The sequence below is a fragment of the Sorghum bicolor genome, chromosome 7 (assembly GCF_000003195.3).
Source record: "Sorghum bicolor cultivar BTx623 chromosome 7, Sorghum_bicolor_NCBIv3, whole genome shotgun sequence".
In the NCBI taxonomy this organism is placed as follows: Eukaryota; Viridiplantae; Streptophyta; class Magnoliopsida; order Poales; family Poaceae; genus Sorghum; species Sorghum bicolor.
The window spans coordinates 28,071,286-28,090,613 of NC_012876.2; the positions used below are offsets into that span (position 1 = coordinate 28,071,286).

General features: G+C 42.4%; 1 protein-coding gene and 1 long non-coding RNA gene across 11 annotated transcripts; one reads left to right on the forward strand and one right to left on the reverse strand.

Annotated features, from left to right (window-relative positions):
* Window positions 10,876-14,913, forward strand: LOC110436953. Of its 5 annotated transcripts, none has more exons than XR_002454934.1 (6): window positions 10,876-11,397; window positions 11,512-11,608; window positions 11,873-12,000; window positions 12,079-12,201; window positions 12,685-12,807; window positions 14,485-14,913. It is a non-coding gene; the product is annotated as an uncharacterized LOC110436953 (long non-coding RNA). The 5 variants fall into 5 exon arrangements; XR_002454933.1 differs by adding an exon at window positions 13,743-13,854 and having other exon boundaries at window positions 12,146-12,807; XR_002454932.1 differs by having other exon boundaries at window positions 12,146-12,201.
* On the reverse strand, window positions 15,132-19,328 carry LOC8069848. Of its 6 annotated transcripts, none has more exons than XM_021464775.1 (6): window positions 19,078-19,316; window positions 18,872-18,986; window positions 18,484-18,584; window positions 17,552-17,767; window positions 16,391-16,487; window positions 15,132-15,665 (listed from the first exon to the last, which is right to left on the reverse strand). In XM_021464775.1, exons 1-6 carry the CDS (start codon window positions 19,297-19,299, stop codon window positions 15,601-15,603), a joined length of 816 nt encoding a protein of 271 aa, XP_021320450.1. In that variant the 5' UTR covers window positions 19,300-19,316; the 3' UTR covers window positions 15,132-15,600. The 6 variants fall into 6 exon arrangements, with proteins under 6 accessions (XP_021320450.1, XP_021320449.1, XP_021320451.1 ...); XM_021464774.1 differs by having other exon boundaries at window positions 16,391-16,496; XM_021464776.1 differs by having other exon boundaries at window positions 16,391-16,467; window positions 19,078-19,315.

Here is a 19,328-nt window from a genome sequence, read left to right on the forward strand (position 1 = left end):
TGATGCCGCTTCGACGGCAATGAATGACTATGTAACATTCGGTGTGTTTATGTTGAACTATTACGATCTTGGTTTGTTGCGAGTTGGTTTGAAGTCCTTCGTGATTTCGATTGACTACCGGGATTATATGGGCTCAAGTTTGGAAACTTGATTGCTTGTCGATCGTTTCTACACTTGATCTCTTATAATTTGGTCGTGACAGTGATTGCCTGAGTGTCCAGTATCTCCACACTCCTCACAAGTCATGTGGGAGTCGTAGGTGTGCATAACTTCTTTCTTATCTCCAACTCTATCATCGAGCTTCTTCATGAGCAGGTCTAGCTTTGCAGACAACATGTCTACCTCCTTGAGCTGATGCATACCTCCACCTTTCTTGCGTGTCTGGGTCCTTTCTTCATTCCAGCTTTGATTGGATGCCATCTTCTCCACAAGAGCTGTGGCTTGTGATATAGTAAGTGATAAGAATGCTCCTCCAGTTGCAGCATCCATGGTTTCTCGGGTACTGTTGCCGAGCCCATGATAAAACATTTGCATCAGTAGCCAACTCTCCATTCTATGATGGGGACATTCTATGATGTAGTCTTGGAAGCGCTCCCATGCTTCTGGAACAGATTCATCATGTTGTTGCTGAAAACTTGTAATTTTCCCACGGAGAGCATTGGTCTTGCGCATGGGAAAGAACTTAGCCAGGAAGTTTGTGGAGCAGAGTGCCCATGTGGTATTCTTCTCCTTTGTAGCATAGAACCACTGCTTCGCTCTCCCTAACAGTGAGAATGGGAAGAGGCGAAGTAGTATAGCATCTCTGGGGACTCTTGATATGGTGAATGTGCTGCAAATCTCCAGGAAGTGTTGGAGATGAGCACTAGCATCTTCGTGTGCCTTCCCACAGAACTGGTTGGATTGCACCATGTTGATAAGTCTAGGCTTGAGCTCAAAGTTGCCATCGATCTCTGCAGCAGGTCCAGTGCGGATATTGTCCATAGTGGGAGCTTAGATTTCACGGATCGATTTGTTCGCCATGGCTTCGAACTCTGAAGGCAAGTTCCGGTGATCTTCTTGATTGGATGAAGCTTCGTGCTGAAGTGTTGATGATCTCTTCTTGAGCTTGGCTCTTGTTTTTCTGAATAAGGCTTCGGGATTGTCAACAAAATTTCCTAGAAGATGTCTTCTATTCATACATTCCCCTGCATAAGATAAAATAGAAAAATATCGGGGTAAAACTGTATGAGAGAATTGATAAGCTCAATCATATTAGTGATGCGAATGATAACTCAAAATTCTATATTCATTCCTGATTAGTAATCAACCTTCCCCGGCAACGGCGCCAAAAATGCTTGTTGGGTATTCTTAACGTCATTACCAAAAGTAGACTTAGTTTTCTAATTCTGATAACGGCGCCAAAAATGCCAAACCTATCCCTCATGCCACTTAAGCCAAGTTGTCATCCCCAGTATGACATGAAAGACGCGGTATTGAAATATGCAATTGCTCATCTAAATAAATAATAAATGGAATTTGCAAGCGCACAGATTAATACCGATGTAGCATTTTAACCGGGAAGTATTCCAGGTATCGTTATTTATATTTTTACCACTAGGAAGGGATTAGCAATCATCAATGTTGATTATAGAATGGAATATAAGATTGAGTATCTATCATTGCATGTATAATTGAGAACATTTATCCAACTCTTTCATACAGGGATAAGTGTCACATAAAAGATATATGAAGTAATGAATAGTGACAAAGATAATTAATCTGATCAGCATAACTTAGCCACATATAAATATGATAAGCACCTCAATTAGATATTCTAGCAAGTCATTGGCATGGAATTAGAACGAACTACAAGAATATTTCCTAAGTTATTCTTAACTATACAGTCTAGCATATCATAGTTAATGCAATTATACTTAGCAATCATTGCGAGACAAGACGACGCCCATGCATAGTGATATTAGCAAGGAATATGAGAAACATAGCAATCACTCCCCTGTAATAATGTTGCTCTAACAGCCCAATACACGAGAGGGGGACTATATAAGAATCAATGAAGCTGTCACTATCACGAACTACCCCACGATCTGGCATATTGGGTACAATCGCAGATAAATACGGTATAAGCACCACGCCTACACAATATCTATCATTTACCCATGGATCCGATGGATAGACGCTATACGATCCTAAACATGTATATAGATCCAATCTAACTAAGCCAAGTATATAACTATGATAAACTAAGAACAATATAATTTTGAATGTAAACAAGTAGAGCAAAGTCATAAGCAATATATTGAAGTAGAACAAAGTCATATTCATAATATTGAAGAACAAAGATGAACAATTAGAAGAGCAATTAGAGAATTACCAAGAATCCTCCTGATAGATCCGAAAACCAATCAAAGATTGACTCCTTCTAGTTTAATCCTATGTAGCTATGCTAATCTAGATGTCTAATTGATGTGGTGGCTCTAGGCTTGATCAGAGGCTTCTTCTCCCTTGAGGAATAATGAATTAGGGTTGAGAGGCTCCTCTCCTCTAGGGGCTAGGGGGTCTGGTTTTATAGTCCCTCCAAGTGAATATGGGCCGTCGGATCAAACCGACATTGATTGAACGGTTATCCTTGATCCTTTAGGTCGGTGGAGCTTGATCCCGAAAGAGTGTCCTGATTGGACTCTAACAGGGGCGGGCGCCCTGGGCCAGGCCCCGTTTTGCCTCTGCTTTGTTCCCGTGGCTTCTGGAGTCTTCTAGATGTAAGATAATTGCACGGCACGTTAATATCTCTATGTAATCCCGATGTGTGGGCCTTTCTTCCGTATTTCCTGATAACCCCCTGCAGAAATAGACAAACACCAAAACTCGTGGAATTCTGTCAGATAAAACCCTAAGTCTAGATGTTGATTTCATTTGGATCCTTTTCTTTGTTTATTTGATAATTAAATTTGATACTGAACGATTCAGAAATGCGCAAACCAAGAAAATAAAGAAAGGCCCGAACAACGTAGAACTGGGCCTAATCGTAACCACGGGAGAGATCCAGGCCCAGAGCCAAACCGACCACGCGAAGGCGGAGGCCAGGGGAACCCACCTAGGGTGCGGCCGCACCCCTGGAGGCGGCAAACTGGGCCCATCTTTCTCAGGCGGTTGCATGTCGCCATGCATAGGACGGTTTCACCTACTACCAAATTTAGATGCGACGAACCGTCGTAGTTCCACTATAAAAAGAGTGGCACTCCCCCTTTTTCAACACACATCATTTGGAGTCAATTTACCTCACACCTCTCACTTGTATCTTTAGTCTAGATTAGTAGTAGAGCAAGGCAAGAGCTAGCAAGGAGAGCTTGTCTCCTTAGAAGAAAGGATCTTCTTGGTATAAATAATATTCAATCTTCTTCCGTGAGCAAGTTCTATTCATCTTTATATGATTATGCATATGAACTAGAGTATGGTTGTGTTCTTATTATGTTCATAGTATATGAACTAGTTCTTAGTTCTTGTGCTATGTTCTTGATATGTTCATCATTGTTCTTCATTGTTCATCAGATTAGTATGATTAGGATTAGAATTAGGAATGGGATGATGGTTCACTGTGCTGTGATGGTTGCTCTTAGCCTAGCTTGTCACTCCGAAGGGGTGGGCCTACAGGGGTTAGGAGTTGTTTCCAATTACGCGAACATGGTGTTTAGGTATGTGGGAATCAGTGGATGTGCAGGTATCTTTCGGGTAGTGGGTAGGTGGCAGGGTAGTGACAGCTCTGTCATCCTTTGTATTCCCCCACGATCAGGTATTCCGATAGGAGTTCTGTAAAGTCTCTATCGGCTAGGTATCCAGCTGTGGGGATCTCCCCTCATCTCAGGCTTAGTTCTAACTCTATTTATTGCTAATTAGATGATCCGCTAACAGTTCTATGCATAGTTATATGTGACCCATGTCTGCTCAAGTAGATTTATTTCTTTATTCTTTATTTATTATTTCTCTTCTATTTTATCCTTGAGGTTGATCCAATGTGTGTCCACTATCTTGAATATCATGTTTATTACTGTTTACTATATGTCTACCAAACATTCAATAAGTAATCATGTTTACACCATGTTTGATCCCTTTGCCTTCCTACGGGAATTATAAATTCGACACCCTTGAATACTCACGGGTTGAAATGCTACAATGATAGTTCTGTCCGCTTGCAGTTATATTACTTCTTCATTCATGAACTATCGATTGGTGTACCTAAGTACCGTTACTTAAGATTGTAATCCTTGTGCACTTTAAAGCGTAGTGCCACAACTTTGCATATCGCAAGTAAGGATGGTTAGGAAGGCCAATTCGGCATTCCTAATTATTGTTACCAGACTGCACTGCTAAGACCGGTGCCCTCGAGTTGCCTTGGGTTATCTCTCTGATGTAGTGATAGTTACGGTATGCCAACACCCGACATTTCTGGTGCCATTGTTCAGGATGGATCTATGGTCTATTTTTAGTAGTGACGCTAAGAAATACCAACAGACATGAACTCAAGGCTCCCAAACTAGATCACCGTGCAGCGTGGAAACGGTGAGATAGGAGTAGTCATCCGGAAAAAGATGGGAAATCGTCAGCAAAACACGCAGGACCCCTACCTGGCACGCCAACTGTCGGTGTTTTAACCCCGGGGGGTAACACCAATGAGTAAATTTGTGTGCGTGTTCTCCTTTCCAGATGGTGATGCAAGATTGACACAAAGATTTATCCTTGTTTGGGCAAAGGAAGGCCCTACATCCAGCGAGGGAGGGAGAGTTTGTATTGTCTTGCACCTAGGTGCTTGTACTGGGGTGAATACAAGAGGATTTTGCCGAGGATTCTAAGTCCTAGCGAAGTGTGTGGGTATATGAGCGGTGTTCTACGTATTGTGTGTTGTGTGTGTAGCTCGCCCTCAGCGTCCCCTTTTATTGTCCAAGGGGAGGCTCAGGGTTATAGGGTATAGGCGCTACGATAGGCCTCGATAGGGGTATGGCGCTGGTCTACTCGAGGCCTCCGTACCAGCGTGGCCTCGATCCGTCTCGTTTGCAGTGTACTTGGCAATGATTGCGCGTGTATATCCTAAGCTTATTTCCTATACGCCACCTGGTATTGGTCTGCGTACGAGCACGCTTGTACTCTGTAGCAGTCACCATGTCGGGAGTGGTTAGAGAGCAGACTTCTGCCGCCCAACCCTTCCCTGGGAAGGAGCACACGGGCTCGAGGGTCTAGTGGCACAGGCGTCTCTTGTGTATGAGAGCGCTGACTATACCATCTCGAGGGGCCTCTTGATGGGATATTACGCCTGTTGCAACTGTACCAGCGCGTACCTTTCTCAGATTTTGAGGATAAAGCTAGGAAAAGTTGGGATTTGACGGGCGCGCGATCCCTCATCACGTTTCTCGTGCCTGCTGGGTTAGGTGGGAGCCTATTAGTCGCATTAAATGCCTTGACTCCCGTACCCGCAACAGACAACAGGGGCGCGCCTTTGCGCTCGAGGATGGTCGTTCGCTCGACGCCTATTTCTGTAATCGAGGATCGCCCTCTATCGAGCCCTTTGTTGTTCGCTCGACTGTATTTCCGTGTTCGAGACTTGGGTCGATAGCTATACGCCCAGCGGGTCGAGTCAGAATGTTGATTAGCTCATGTTTGTGGCGGGGGACGTCGAAGCTGTCTCGTGGGTCACCTTTTGATCTTTTGCCAGGGATGTCCGTTGGGGTACCCTCTATTGACACCCTCGACACATCGGCAACCTAGGAGGCCCGTGGTGGTTTGTCAACATGTGGCTAAATGCCCATATGCACAAATGTTTGCGGTGGGACTTCTTCGCTCAGCAGTTTCCACGGGATATTACCGAAGATTATGAGGTTGAGGATGAAGAATTGGCAACGCACCCGCCCCACAATTTTGGCAAGGCAATAATAGTAATGCTTGGGATAGAAGCCAATGAAGACCAGATCAGCAGGTTCTTCCAGACCTTCTACAATGGTCTCTCCCATGAACATCGGACCTGGATGCCCTACATCAACGAAGAGTCCAGATTCCTTCTCCTCTTCAATCTTGTCAATGAGGCTCTAAACAAAAATGATGACCTTATGATGGCTATCATCACTCCCTGGGCAATTCCAGTGAACACATTCCACAGTGGGAAGAATACCGGCATTACTTATAAATTTTATAACCGATCGGCGGTGGCACGTCAATTGGTTTTTGGACAACTGCCGATCAAGCTCTGCTATGCCGATGTACTCAAGCCAAGGGAAGCAGTCACCAGTGGACTAGAATGGATAAGGTAGTTCAACTCCCCCCAGATGCCGATACTTTAGATATTGATCTATCCACCTAGGTGTCGCCCTCCTTCATCACTAAATCATATAAGTCATGGTGGCAAGAGTGGAGAGGACAATTATTTGCAGCATCTGCTCATATGTATCGGCACATGATCGACCCTGAGCACATCATTCCCGATGACGCAGTAAGTTTCTTTTGACACTAGTTCTTTCATTACCTTATCTTCATCGGCAGCTAACTTTTCTGTTGATAGGTCGATGATTTGGTACCAACCATGAGCAAAAGTGGGAAACATTTCGACCTCCGACCTGTGTCTCCGATCTCACCGATCAGCTATAATGCTCCCACTTTGGCTGTTTTGACTCATCGGGGAGCCCGCTTTAAGAAAGTCACCACCAAGCACCCAAAGGCCACCCCATCGGCTGCTGCTGCAACTTTGGTAAAAGCGTTTAAGGTAACGACCCTACTTATTTTAATCCAAGCCGATTTCAAATTGTACTGACACTATTTCTTCAGGGCATCACAACTGCAACTGGGGCGTCATCGGCAACCCCTCCTGCACCAGATACTATTATCCCTGACGAACCTTCAGAGGTGCTTCCTTGATTCTATATTTAACTTATCAAACATTATGCCTTACATTTGTTTTGCAGCAACATACAGATGCATCGGCAAGAGCCTCGGACGTTCAACCAACAAGTGCCGATGCCCCCCAGCCAGTAGCCGCCAAAGCTCAAACCAAGCGAAAGGCTCCAACATGCACCAAGGCCTAGCCAAAGTGGCAAAAAGTTGTACCGTCTTCACCACCCTAGCCGATGCCCCCTGAGCCAACCATAACCGGTCAATGCACCTGAGCAAATGATTGATCCATCCGGTCAAGGCACGTCATCGGCCGTTGCACCTGAGCAAACCGTTAATCCATCTGCACAAAGTATGCCATCAGTTGTTGTAATCAAGAATTTATTGTCCATAAATCTGCAAAGAACTTGCCATTAATCTCAGTATTAATCAACTCTGCAGCTGAAGATATTCCATCGGTAGGCCCAGCTGATCAAGGCGTACTCCAAACCGCTCCTTCTAGTCAGAGGCAAGAAATTGCCTTGAAGCAAGTAAGTCAACTGATTTAGCCAATCTGCACTATTCATACTCGCTCTCAACTAACCCTTTTTCTTCTTTCAGGAACAAGACTCTCCTGATAGTCTGTTCTCCTTCGCCATCGACATTTCTGATGATGAAGGGGAAGAGGCAAGCTCTGCACTGGCGCTAGGAACAGTATCGACAGAGGTCAAGTCTAAGTTGGAGACTCTGTTGAATCTATTGCAACAAGACATAGCCCAGTTGGTAGATGATTCAGACCTTGCGAAAATGATCTTCAAAACAATTCACGGTCAAGTCCCTACCAACATCAAAGAGGCTCTCTTTGAGGCAGCTCATTTAGAAAGTCGCCAACTTCAGTACCAGAAGGCCGCTCAGCGCATTGCGGACAGGGCTGCTCAAGCCCAGCTCAAAGAAGAGATGCTGCAACTGAAGCATACCACTGATGAGAAACACAAGAGCATCGGCAGTTTGCAGACCTCAAGTGCTAAATTGAAGCAGAAGATCTCAGATCTGTCGACAAGGAAGGAAGCTCTGCTGACTGAACTGAAGGAAGTCGAAGAAGCGCTCGGACATTGCCTAGAAAATCCTCCCAATGGATCCACCATCTATGGTGGATGGAGTCGTTCGGCTGCTACTAGCTAACCTTGTTGCCGATCTGAAAAGAAACAATAATTAAAAAAATCTTATGGAATTAAAAATCAAGGCAAGATGCAGTTCATAGAGACATAGATACGAAATCTTACAGGAAAAAGGTGGTGTTGTACCACCACCGTGAGACGCCATCTATGTCGACTGGTTGCGCCACAGCTGGGAGGCGCCGTTCACACCGTGCTTGCCATGCCACCACCGAGAAACGTCATCGGCGCAGGGATAAAGATGAGTCGTGGCTTCGGCCGCTAGTTGTGGAGGGGCTACCGCCGCCAGAGCCATCACGCGAGGGTGGACCCCGCTACTGCGGGTGGGGGCATCCACGCGGGCGCCGCCGCTCCGGTCCCCGGATGCGCCACGGGCGGCGCCCCCTGTGCACCCTCAATTTGGAGAGCGCTACAAAAAGAGGTACGCCATGGGGATTGCATCCATCCTACCCCATGCTCCTATCCGCATCAGTCGCCACTCGTGAGATCCAGCAACAGAGATGTCGGTGGGTTGAGAGGGTCGACGATGACGGGGGTAGTTGACGATGGCGGCCGATGAGGGAGACAAAACTTGCCTCAAAGGCTGCTGGAGAGGTGGAGAGGGGTGAGCTGGGCTTGTACACCAGAGGTGGTGACGAGCTGTGGGCGAAATTGGCGGCGGAGGAGGCGACGAGTTGGCGAAACCGGCGTCTCCCCGACTCCACCCATGATCTCTAAATTAGATCGGTAAAAAAATTAAAAATAATCATAAAAGAGGAGGCGGCGCGGAGGGATCCGGCTCGGTCTGGTGAGTCAGGCTTGCGTAGACTCGGGTACCGATTATTATTCAGTACCCAAGGTACAATATAGAGAATATATATATATATATATATATATATATATATATATATATAGGGAGTAAAAAGGAATCATTATATATCTATATATCGTATATATATATATATATATATATCTATACCTAATACTAAAGAGGTAAAATTTCAGCCTCAAATTTGGTCTGGACCAATTTTCGTCTGGCCTTGGTGGAGACTTGATTCGGTACGACATACAAGATACTAACGCTAGGCTGAATCAGAAAATTAGTAGTCCGTCTCATCTCTGGGAGGCTAAGAGCTCCTTCCCAAAATCAAATCCAACACGCACACAAAATAACCTGGTACCGAATTTAAGATCGAGTCCAAAACGAAATCACATATATGCTTCCTCTATTCTCTGAAACAAAATCGATCCAAATTTATAGAGCTTGCCGGTGGAAGGGCACTGGTGGAGCAAAGCGCCTTGGGCCCTTGGCGACCATGGGCTACCCTGACCCCACTTCGGCGGATCTGAGAAAGAAATCAAAGAGCGATTTTGCCAGATCTGTGGAAGAAACGAAGGAGCGTGCATCAAAATTATGAGAAAATAGAGTGGTTAGGGAAAAGAACAACAACCAAAAAAACCCACCGCAGACACCGCACTCGACGCTAGCTGATGTAGCAAGGCCAGCCGACCTAAAAAAGAAGAGATTTTCGAAAGGGGCGCCAGCTTGGTGTTTCAGCAGCCGCCGCTGCCGGAGGCGAACTCGATGAACAGTCGGCCCATGGCCTAAAAGGCACCCTCCAGATCTTAATCGCTAAGTTCTTCTTTGGTTGAGACGCTCAGACTTCTATAGGCCAGCGTACAAGTGAGGCTCCCTTGGTGAGATGAATGTGAGAGCCAAAGAGAGGAAAAGGAAGGCTCACCGGCTCAAAATTATTACTGAACGCTTGTTTGAGCGGCTCTCGTGATAGAAGCGATTTTTGTACGGTGTCGACGGACTCCACGAGAAGAAGGTATTCACAACAGGACACATAGGTTTTGTGTATGCTAGGAGTGCTGGTCTTTTTATTAACAAAAGCTTTGTTGCTCACATATACTCTCTCTAATCCGAAAAAACAATTTTAACATAGTGTTATGGTTTAGTATCTCAAGTTCAATCGATTATAAATAAAAAATATCAATATTTATAATATAAAATAAATATTATTAGATTCATTACGAAATATATTTTAATAATAAATTATTTTAGAGCCGTAAATATGAATAGTATTTACTACAAAAATTTGGTCAAATGTGAATTACCTTTGGTAGCAGGCAAGTATTCTTTTTTGGATAGAGAGAATATTCATTAGTTACAATCAGATTATAGACATCTACTACCTCCTTCTTAAAAAAGTGTCATTTTTATACTTGTACACATCTTGTTTGACCATCCATCTTATTTAAATTTTTATCTCAATATCATTTATTTTGTTATGACATATTGTATCATAAAAGTATTTTATAATTTATAGAAAAATTTAGAATGACACTCTTTTTAGGATGGGGTAGAAAAATTTGGTCAAACATGATGTCTGAAAATAAAAAATATCACTCTTTTTAGAATGGGGTTAGCATGTAAGAAGCTAGAAAAAGTAGGCTAAATATACTTTTAATCACACACAATCATATTACTAAAACATTTTCTTATATTTTAGATGTCTTTACAAAATAAATAATATATCTCAATGTTTTTTTAAAAAAAATAAAAAATAGTATAAAATATGTTTTTTAGGCACGGGCATATTTGGTAAGGCCTTGTTTAGTTGGCAAAATTTTGGCTTTTGGACTACTGTAGCACTTTCGTTTTTATTTGACAAACATTGTCCAATCACGGAGTAACTAGGCTCAAAAGATTCATCTCACAAATTTCAGGTAAACTGCGTAATTAGTTTTTATTTTTATCTTTATTTAATGCTTCATGCATGTGACCAAAGATTCGATGTGACGGAGAATCTTGAAAATTTTTGCGAACTAAACCAGGCCTAAGTCCACGGTGAAGCGAAACTTACCGCCCAACTTCCCCTCGCCTATCACCTGTGCCATGACGCTCCCTCCACGCATTGCTCCTGCCCTCGCGAGCCCTCGCCTTCGGCATCACGCCGCCGCCAGCCACCGCCCACAGCCTAGCGCCGCCATTGCGAGACCTCATCTCATCCTCGTACCACGGTCGCCAGCCCCGTCGGCACCGCCTGCACTGTCACCTTCTGATCGTGCCTCCGTCGCCAGATCCCTCGCACCGTACGCGTCGGCTACCGAAGCTGCTCCGCCGCCCCGACGCCGCTCGGCGGGCCACCGCCCCGATGCGCCGCCGCAGGATCTACCGCCACATCCGTCGCCTCCCCACGACAGAACGCGTTGCTGCCTCCGCTCCACGTCATCTTGCACGCTAGAGATCTCACCCTGTCGTCCATGGAGGGAAGCCACGCCATTGAGCAGGGGCTAGGTGAAGGACCCGATGAACACGACGCCTGCTGGAGAAGCCGTTGGTGTCTTGTTGCCGATTGGACCCCACCTCTTGTTCGTGGTGCAGATCCGGGTAATCACCCCTTTCTCTTGTGACCCATAAATAAAATGCAATAGCCCAACTATTTAAGCTGTGATAGAGTTTCATGCTTACTGAAACAATTGGATTTCTCTTTCCTGTGCTCAGGTCACAAGTTCAAAAAATAGAGTGTAACCAAGGAGCATATTTAACCTTTCCAAAGAATACAAGGCTGAGTTACTATTAATTGTTTTCATTTTTCAAGGTTAGTATGAGATGCATATATATTTTTTTCAGTCTGGAACAATGTTGATAACTCTCGACCTATGCCGAAACTTTCTATGCAATGTTTATTTTTTTAGTTAGTGGATGCCAGCAGATCAGAATAAAAGTAACCTGAAGTTCTTTGATGTTTTCTCAAATAAAGTTTTTTCCTATGCCATTTGTAATATTAGATACTGACTACTTGCCTTATCAATTCCGGCCTTATTGAGTGCTGCATAATTTAATACATCCTCCTGACATCTAGGATTTTAGGCATACATCAAGTTATAGTGGCCCTTGAACAAATTGTGGCTACTGAAAACTCAAGTGCTCCTGCTGATCTGAACAACTCTGTTGTTGAAGTGGAGAGACCAATGTAATTTGCGAAGACAGGTAATGTGATTTCATATACCTTAATTATTTCTTTAGGTCATAGAAATATGAAGTTCTAGTGATAGGTCACCATTGCAGGCAAAGATTTGTTGAGCTCATCTATATTCATCTATACTGCATAATAGCCATCTGTTCACTATCACAGGTCTGTATGTGTGCTATCATCTGTACTGCATAATAGCCATCTATTCGCTATCACAGGTCTGTATGTGTGTTAATATGTGTTATAGTCAAAATGAAGAATCTTCTTTTATTTTGACTCTATGCCATTATTATTTTTCTGACTTTCCTTCATTGTTAACCTCCACTTTCTGATCCCACTACATCTGTTTTAAATTCTCGTGGGATACATATTTTTAATTCAGTCTACAGTGAAGTATACTCTAGGGGAAACATAATCATCTGCTATAGGTAAATATAGAGTTTGATGAGTAACTACAAATCAAACAACTAACAACATGAGCTGATCTATGATAGCAAAGGAAATTCAGAGATCTCTTAGTTTCTGTTAGTAGATATCAACTCAGGTTGATGTTGCGATGATCTTTTTCCTTCATGTGTTGATGCTGCCTAGAATATTATCTTTGTGATAGCTTTTTTGGTAACTTGTCAATCGTGCACAATTTTCTTGTGTAGATATTTTCCTTCCTTTGTTATTATCTATGCTTTCTTTGCTTTGCCCAGTTGATGTGGACACCAGTTTATTTTCCTACATCGCCTCCCGTAGTTCTAACTTCTGATAGAAGAAAATTGTTACCTGCTCAACGTCTCTCATCCCCAGGCATCACGCCGACTAGCATGACAGAGGTATATCCTCAGGCAAGTGTTGGCAACATATATGGATTAGCTTTGTACTTTACTATTGTTGATACATATGGCAGTATTTTAACACAAATATTTTTAATCAATGGATTGCATTCAATAAGCTACCCAAGACTATACTGTTCTTTATACATTCTAATCACCACATATGTATTCTGCTTTATAGGAACAGGACATACTACAGATTAATAGCTCACTAAACTTGGCATCTTTAATTTGTTCTTTCCAAGCACCTTCTAGAATGAGAAGTCAATATAATACAAAAAAAAATCAATTTAATTTACGTAGCTATGAGGTGTAAACTGTGTAAGATTCGGAGTGCATGAATTGGATAGTTTAGTGCAGTAAATTATACGGAGCTGCATGCGTGGACAGTTTAGTTAAGCGTACCTTCAGAAACTTTGTAGAGGCAATAACTGAGTTTTTAATAATGTTTTGCTAATGTAATGACAACCAAATTGGGATATTACTTAGTGCTGGTGACCAAAACTAATAAATTGCTCAATGTTCGTGGTGCAGATCCACACAGGTACTCACCCGTTTCTCTTCTGATCCACAAATAAAATGCAGTAGCCCAACCCCTTTTAGCATAAGGATATTTGAAATAGTTGTACAGAAGCATATTTTATAGTTTAATTATTTTCATTTGACCATACACACTTGGAAAGAAAACTAAAAAACTATTGTGTTATTGTGATATTCTCATGTTACCTACATGAGAGACTAGGGCAGAAACTCTGAAACTTTCAGTAGTCACCTGGTAGATTCTGATAATTTTTTAGTAGCTTGGCCCTTCACTTGCATGCACTTTACTATTCTTCTTGAGTAGCTTGGCATATATTGTGATTTAGAAGATATGAGATAATTGAAGCCTTCAAATGTTCCTTTGATTTACTTATTTTATTCGGTCTATTTTGTAGCCATGTTGGTAAATAATGGATAACCAAATTTAAGCTTCCACACCTTTTGGCTGAGAACTGAAGCTACTCTTTTGCCTGTCAGACAATTAATCTACAAACTGCTTATTATAAGGTTTTTTTATATTGGCCAATTCCTTTGCTGATTTGCCAGTTTGCTTGTTTTGACAGTAAACACACTTTGTGACTGATTGATGTTTGACAGTCTACCTGTTTCTTTTTTTAAAACAAAAATGTTATCACTGCATTGTCGTGCCTCTTTCAAAACTACATATTGGTTCTTCATGTAAAAAAGATGAAGCTAGCACAAAACTTTCTATGTGTATAATAACTCACGTGCATATTTGTATTAACTATGGGTGTTTTGTTTTGTTAGCACAAAACTTTCTATGTGTATAATATGTGTTTTTATGAACCAAAGCTCACATGCATGTTTGTATGCTTACTATGAGGTCTTCCTCATAGAAGTCTGTCAGATTTAATTGAATGTATGACTATATGTATAATTTTCCATTTGGATCAATGCCAAATTCTTTGATTGAAATATTATCGCTTTTATTTAAGCCATGACTGCTTAGAATCCACGTTGTCAGGCTTTCACAAAACTTAAACATGGTAGTTAAGTGATTGCCTTTGTGTTTAATATGAATCAACTATAGTTGTAATAATATACTATTGTACTTTTAGTCATTTTGGTTGTGATTCATTGATTTCGAGCTTCTTGATCTAATTTTTTGGCATCCAGGGTTCAAGATGTATTCTTGCCAACAATTCAAAGTGTGAAGCTAAAAAGAAGGGGATGGGAAAGACACTCTGAGAACGTCTTCCTAAAGCATAAGAGGAAATCATATCCTGGGCTACCCATGATGAGTTGGGCACCATCACGGCGGCATGGCTTGATCCTAGAGGATTGTATGTTGTCTTTATGCTTATCATTACATGTAATTGGCCACATACAAAGCATATATTTGTCGTGCATGGTAGGATTATATGAAGATAGATTTGTGAGACAATGGCATTCTTGTGTCATTTGGACCTGCTTGAAGCTGCATGGCGAAGTGGGTAGGTCCGCTGCAGTGTACATAGCATCGCTTTCCGTGCACTATATTTGGTTCCCGTTGCAACGCACGGACAATTACCTAGTATATATGATGCATTTTTCATACTCCCCGAAGTAATTACTCTCATCTTCAATAAACCACATTATGTATGTATTTGAGTATGTCCGTATACTTATATTAAGATACTCTAGATCTTACCATGCGAAAAATTTTTAAAGGAATTCATATTTTTTAATATATTATTAAAATACCACTATTATATTATAGATATGAGGTCGCGCCGCCAAGGCGGCCTCCCAGAGTGTCCACGTATGTTCCATTTAGTTAGTGCTTTAGATGCAAAATTCACGGTTTAGATGAAAGTGTACCTCCATGCCCCACATAGAGTACTGCCTCCATAAATGCCATGGCAGGCAGCTCGATGCAGGGTTCAGCATATGCATTACATAGTACACATAAGTGCATGCATGAGTCTAGCATTAAATGAACATACATGCATGCCACCGTCCAAAGTTGTAGTTGTCCTTTGCATGCGGTGTGCATGCGCCCACCGTCCAAAACTATGTAGTTGTCCTTTGCATCTACAGGTTTACCATGCAGGCCTACTTCCTTCTTTATCTTTTTACACTGTCCATTAAATGAACATGCATGCATGGCACCGTCCAAAGCTGTAGCTGACCTTTGCATGCGGTGCGCATGCACCCACCGTCCAAGCACCGTCAAGGCTATATGGTTGTCCCTTGCATGGAAACAGTTACCATTGACGCTTCCACGTTGCTCCTTTCCCTTTTACATAGAGGTTATTTTACCGCCACCGATGTTTTGCATGGAACGCAGCAGTACCACTTGAGGCCATAGCAAGAACCTGTTTATTGGCAGGGAAAAAAGTTAGCGATAGTGCAATTCATATTTTAGCCATTGTGGTAAATTTGCATGCATGTAAGTGTCCTCTCTGGGGCCAATGTGGTAGATTCGCATGCATGCACGTGTCCTCTCTTGGCTGTGTACAAATTACAGACCTTTGTGCCTAGCAGCAATGTAAAAATATGGCTACAGCCTCTAGCTCTTGCCTATATAAGCGCCTGGTCTGCTACTTGCTGCATCATCGCCTCCTTCCGTTCCTTGCAGCTATGTACTATTAAGTCAGCAAGAAAAGTTTCCCTCTTAGTGTTCCTGACTTTGTTAGACTAGAGCTGTAGCACAGGAGCCGTCCCATTCTGTAGGGACTCATAATGTTGTGGGCATAGCAGGGTACATGCAAAGTGTGGCGTGGTAGGTGTGTGCTGCGAAACAGTTGTGGCCCAGGCTTATGGCACATGGAAGGCCCTTGCTCTAGTGGGACAAGGAAGAGGCGGCGTGGGAAGAGTGCAGCTTCAGTTCCAAGTGTCTAATTGTTCTCCTTTCCCTTTCGTTCACTCTGTTCCTAGCCCTAATTAGGCACTCCTCTCTTTGGCTCACCTCCCTGTCCTCCATCTCTAGCTATAGTCTGATAAAAGCTGTAAACCAAGTGGGTATGCTCGTGTTGTGGGTAACTGGGAGGCTGCCTTTTGTGTAGATCCTAGAGAATCTCGGGAAGGTTGCTTTGCTTACCATTTTGGTACTGCACTCTGCACTTCAGGGGTTGGAATACAAAGTCGCTGGTTTTTGTATTGCAACGTCGATTGAGGCTGCAAGCTATCAAATGATACTGCAAGTTCTATGTATGCAATTATCTAAGAAAAAGTTCTATGTATGCAAGCTCATATATCTAGAAAAGAAAGCAGTGAAAGAAACATTTAAAAATAGAGCAGCAACTAAGGAATTATATGCACTATTCTTATTCATATTATATACAAAGGCAGAAAGCTATGACTAACTAAGAGTACTACAGCAATCACTCATGACCAGGTTTTTTTTAGGAGCGGAAACTGCAGCAGCAAGCTGTAAAATGGACATTGAAAGTTTTGTATATGTGAACTCATATAGCTAGAAACGAAAACAGAGCAGTAACTAAGTTAGAATCATACATGTAGCACGGAGATTAAGTTGCATCTTAAAATGTGCATAAGAATAGCCAGGCAGGCACGAGCCAATGGACGCAAGAAGGATCCAGTGGCAATAATAATCAAATCTATTCTTGCATTGTGCACATATGACTATGGAAATATCACAGATGTAACCAATAATAGAGATCGCCTAGGGATGGGAAAGGAAGAAGGGCAAATAAACAGTCTATATATTCATATGTAGTTAGAATCATAGATGTAGCAGGGAGGTCTAAACTTCCACAGTAGAATATGGGTAGGAAGAACATTGTGATGGTCATGAATTAATCAAAGAAATTAATATTAAAAATACAATTTTATATCTTTGTTGTTGTTATCACTGTGGACAAAAAATAATTTAATTAGAAGTTCAAATTGTCGACTACCTCTGTGGCTACAGCAGCATGGTACAATCACTACTAAATTTCTTGATTGTATGAATATATAACCAAAAAAATGCCATCTCCAAATTATGCACCTTTTTAATACCAAAGTAGATGATATAATTACAGTAAGGGATGCCTTTTTCTATTTTGCCAACCAGCAAATGCTAGATCTAAGAAAGCAAGTATCTATAATAGAGGGAATATATGTTCACTTTTTTCTAAAGAAGAAATGAGGAAAAAGTAAAATATATGCTAATATTACTTGAAGGACCTACTAATCGACATGATGCTTGCTGAAGAAACAAAGGAACAGAACATACAAAGGAGTGTTTTATGCTAACCTTCTTGAGTGCCAGTGTTGCAGATAGGAATATGAGTGAACCCCCTTTGGTGTTTTTGTGCCTCTTTCCTTGAGCACCTCCAGTCGTCTGGTGTTCCCCATCTCCATGAAATTTCACACCCAAGAAGTTGCGGAAAGACAAGAATTGCAGATATGGTACAATATATCCAATTCCCCATTCACGAACTGGCACAGTTGGACTGTTCTTCAGTGTTCTCTGTTTAATATTTTCCAAAATCATAATAGGAGTAACAACGAAAATGCACTAATCTTGGGAAATAAACAAAGCATTCTTGTTATTTCAAGAACCTACATTTCTATGTGTTTGTGTTGGCATTAAAATTGGTTAGTGCCCTCTCCTCTCACAGTTCTAAGATAAATACCAACTACAAGATAACTGAAAAATTTGACCCATCTGAAAAATGACAAAATATCTGAATAGAAGCACTAATGCGACGGAGCATCGAATTGTCAACTAGGAGGTGAAAAATAGAAACCCTGTCAGTTAGATTTTTCATTGCCCTTTCCCTCTGAGGTAGCAGATGCTCACTATATTTCAAAAGGAATAATTTCATGGGGACTAATATATCATGTAACAATATAGTCCTCACGATTCTAAGGTAAATACCAACTACAAGGTAACTGGAAAATTTGACCCATCTGAAAAATGCAAAATATCTGAATAGAAGCACTAACGCGATGGAGCATCGAATTGTCAATTAGGAGGTGAAAAATAGAAACTAGGAACTGTCAGTTAGATTTTTCATTGTCCTTTCCCTCTGAGGTATAGCAGATGCTCACTATATTACAAAAGGAATAATTTTATGGGCAGTAACATATCATGTAACAATATAGTCACTAAGTAAATATCATAGGAGACTGGATATTCCAAAGTTAGCAACCTGTACATTACGCACTGTCAAGAATCCTTACTGGTGAGACAAGAAGCAAGCTATGAACCTGTAAACGAAGCACCCTGTTCTTCTTATATTTGTTTAAAGTCACATCTCTGGCGCAAAGCCCTCCTCTTTGAACTGAACATTTTTGGAGAAAAATATATATTAAAGTTTGGACTTCAGCTTCTAAATTCCTGCCTTGGTAGACGACATAAGCAAAGGCAAAACTCTATTTTAATAAGACAAGGGTAGTATATATTCCCTCAAGAATTACTAGATATAATGCATACAGTCTAAACATGTACGTTACCTCTGCATACTTAGGGTAATCTTTTCTTTCTATTTGTAACCAGAATCGTAATGCAGGAAAGAAAAACAAAGAAAGCAGCGCACTGGGAAAAGAAATCAGGGAACACAGTACGAACCTTTGCTGAGCTCCGAGTTCTCCTTCTGCAGCTTCTCGTTCTCGGCCTGCAGGAGCTTCACCGCCTCCCGCAGCGCCGTCCGGCTCGTCTCCAATTTCTGGTACTTCTTCCACAGCTGCGGAACCCAAACCCCAAAAAAGAAGACACGTCAAGAACCCAACAAGACCCGATGCGGCGTATTGGTGGGAATAGGGAGGGTCAATTACCTTTGCGCAGCACGGGTTGGGGCCGCCAACGCCGGCTAAAGCGGCGGAGGAGGAGGCCGCGAGCTGGGCATCCTGCGAGGATGCGGGCTCTGGCGGTTCCGCCGCCATGGCGCGGCGGCGAGACTCCGATGGAGAGGACAGGTTTAGGGTTTGAGCGGCGCGGTACGGGGCCGGATCGGAGAACCTGGATGCGGAGGCGGTGGAGCCCGAAGTCGTAGCCATTGGACCGAACTCAGGCTTGGTTCCACAAG

Coding starts and splice junctions, on each gene's coding strand:
- LOC8069848 (XM_021464774.1), bottom strand. CDS start 19,299: ATGGCTACGACTTCGGGCTCCACCGCCTCCGCATCCAGGTTCTCCGAT. Junction 17,768..18,483: donor GCTTGCTTCTTGTCTCACCA/GTAAGGATTCTT, acceptor AATATTAAACAG/AGAACACTGAAGAACAGTCC. Junction 15,666..16,390: donor CAGAGTGCAGTACCAAAATG/GTAAGCAAAGCA, acceptor GCCAATAAACAG/GTTCTTGCTATGGCCTCAAG.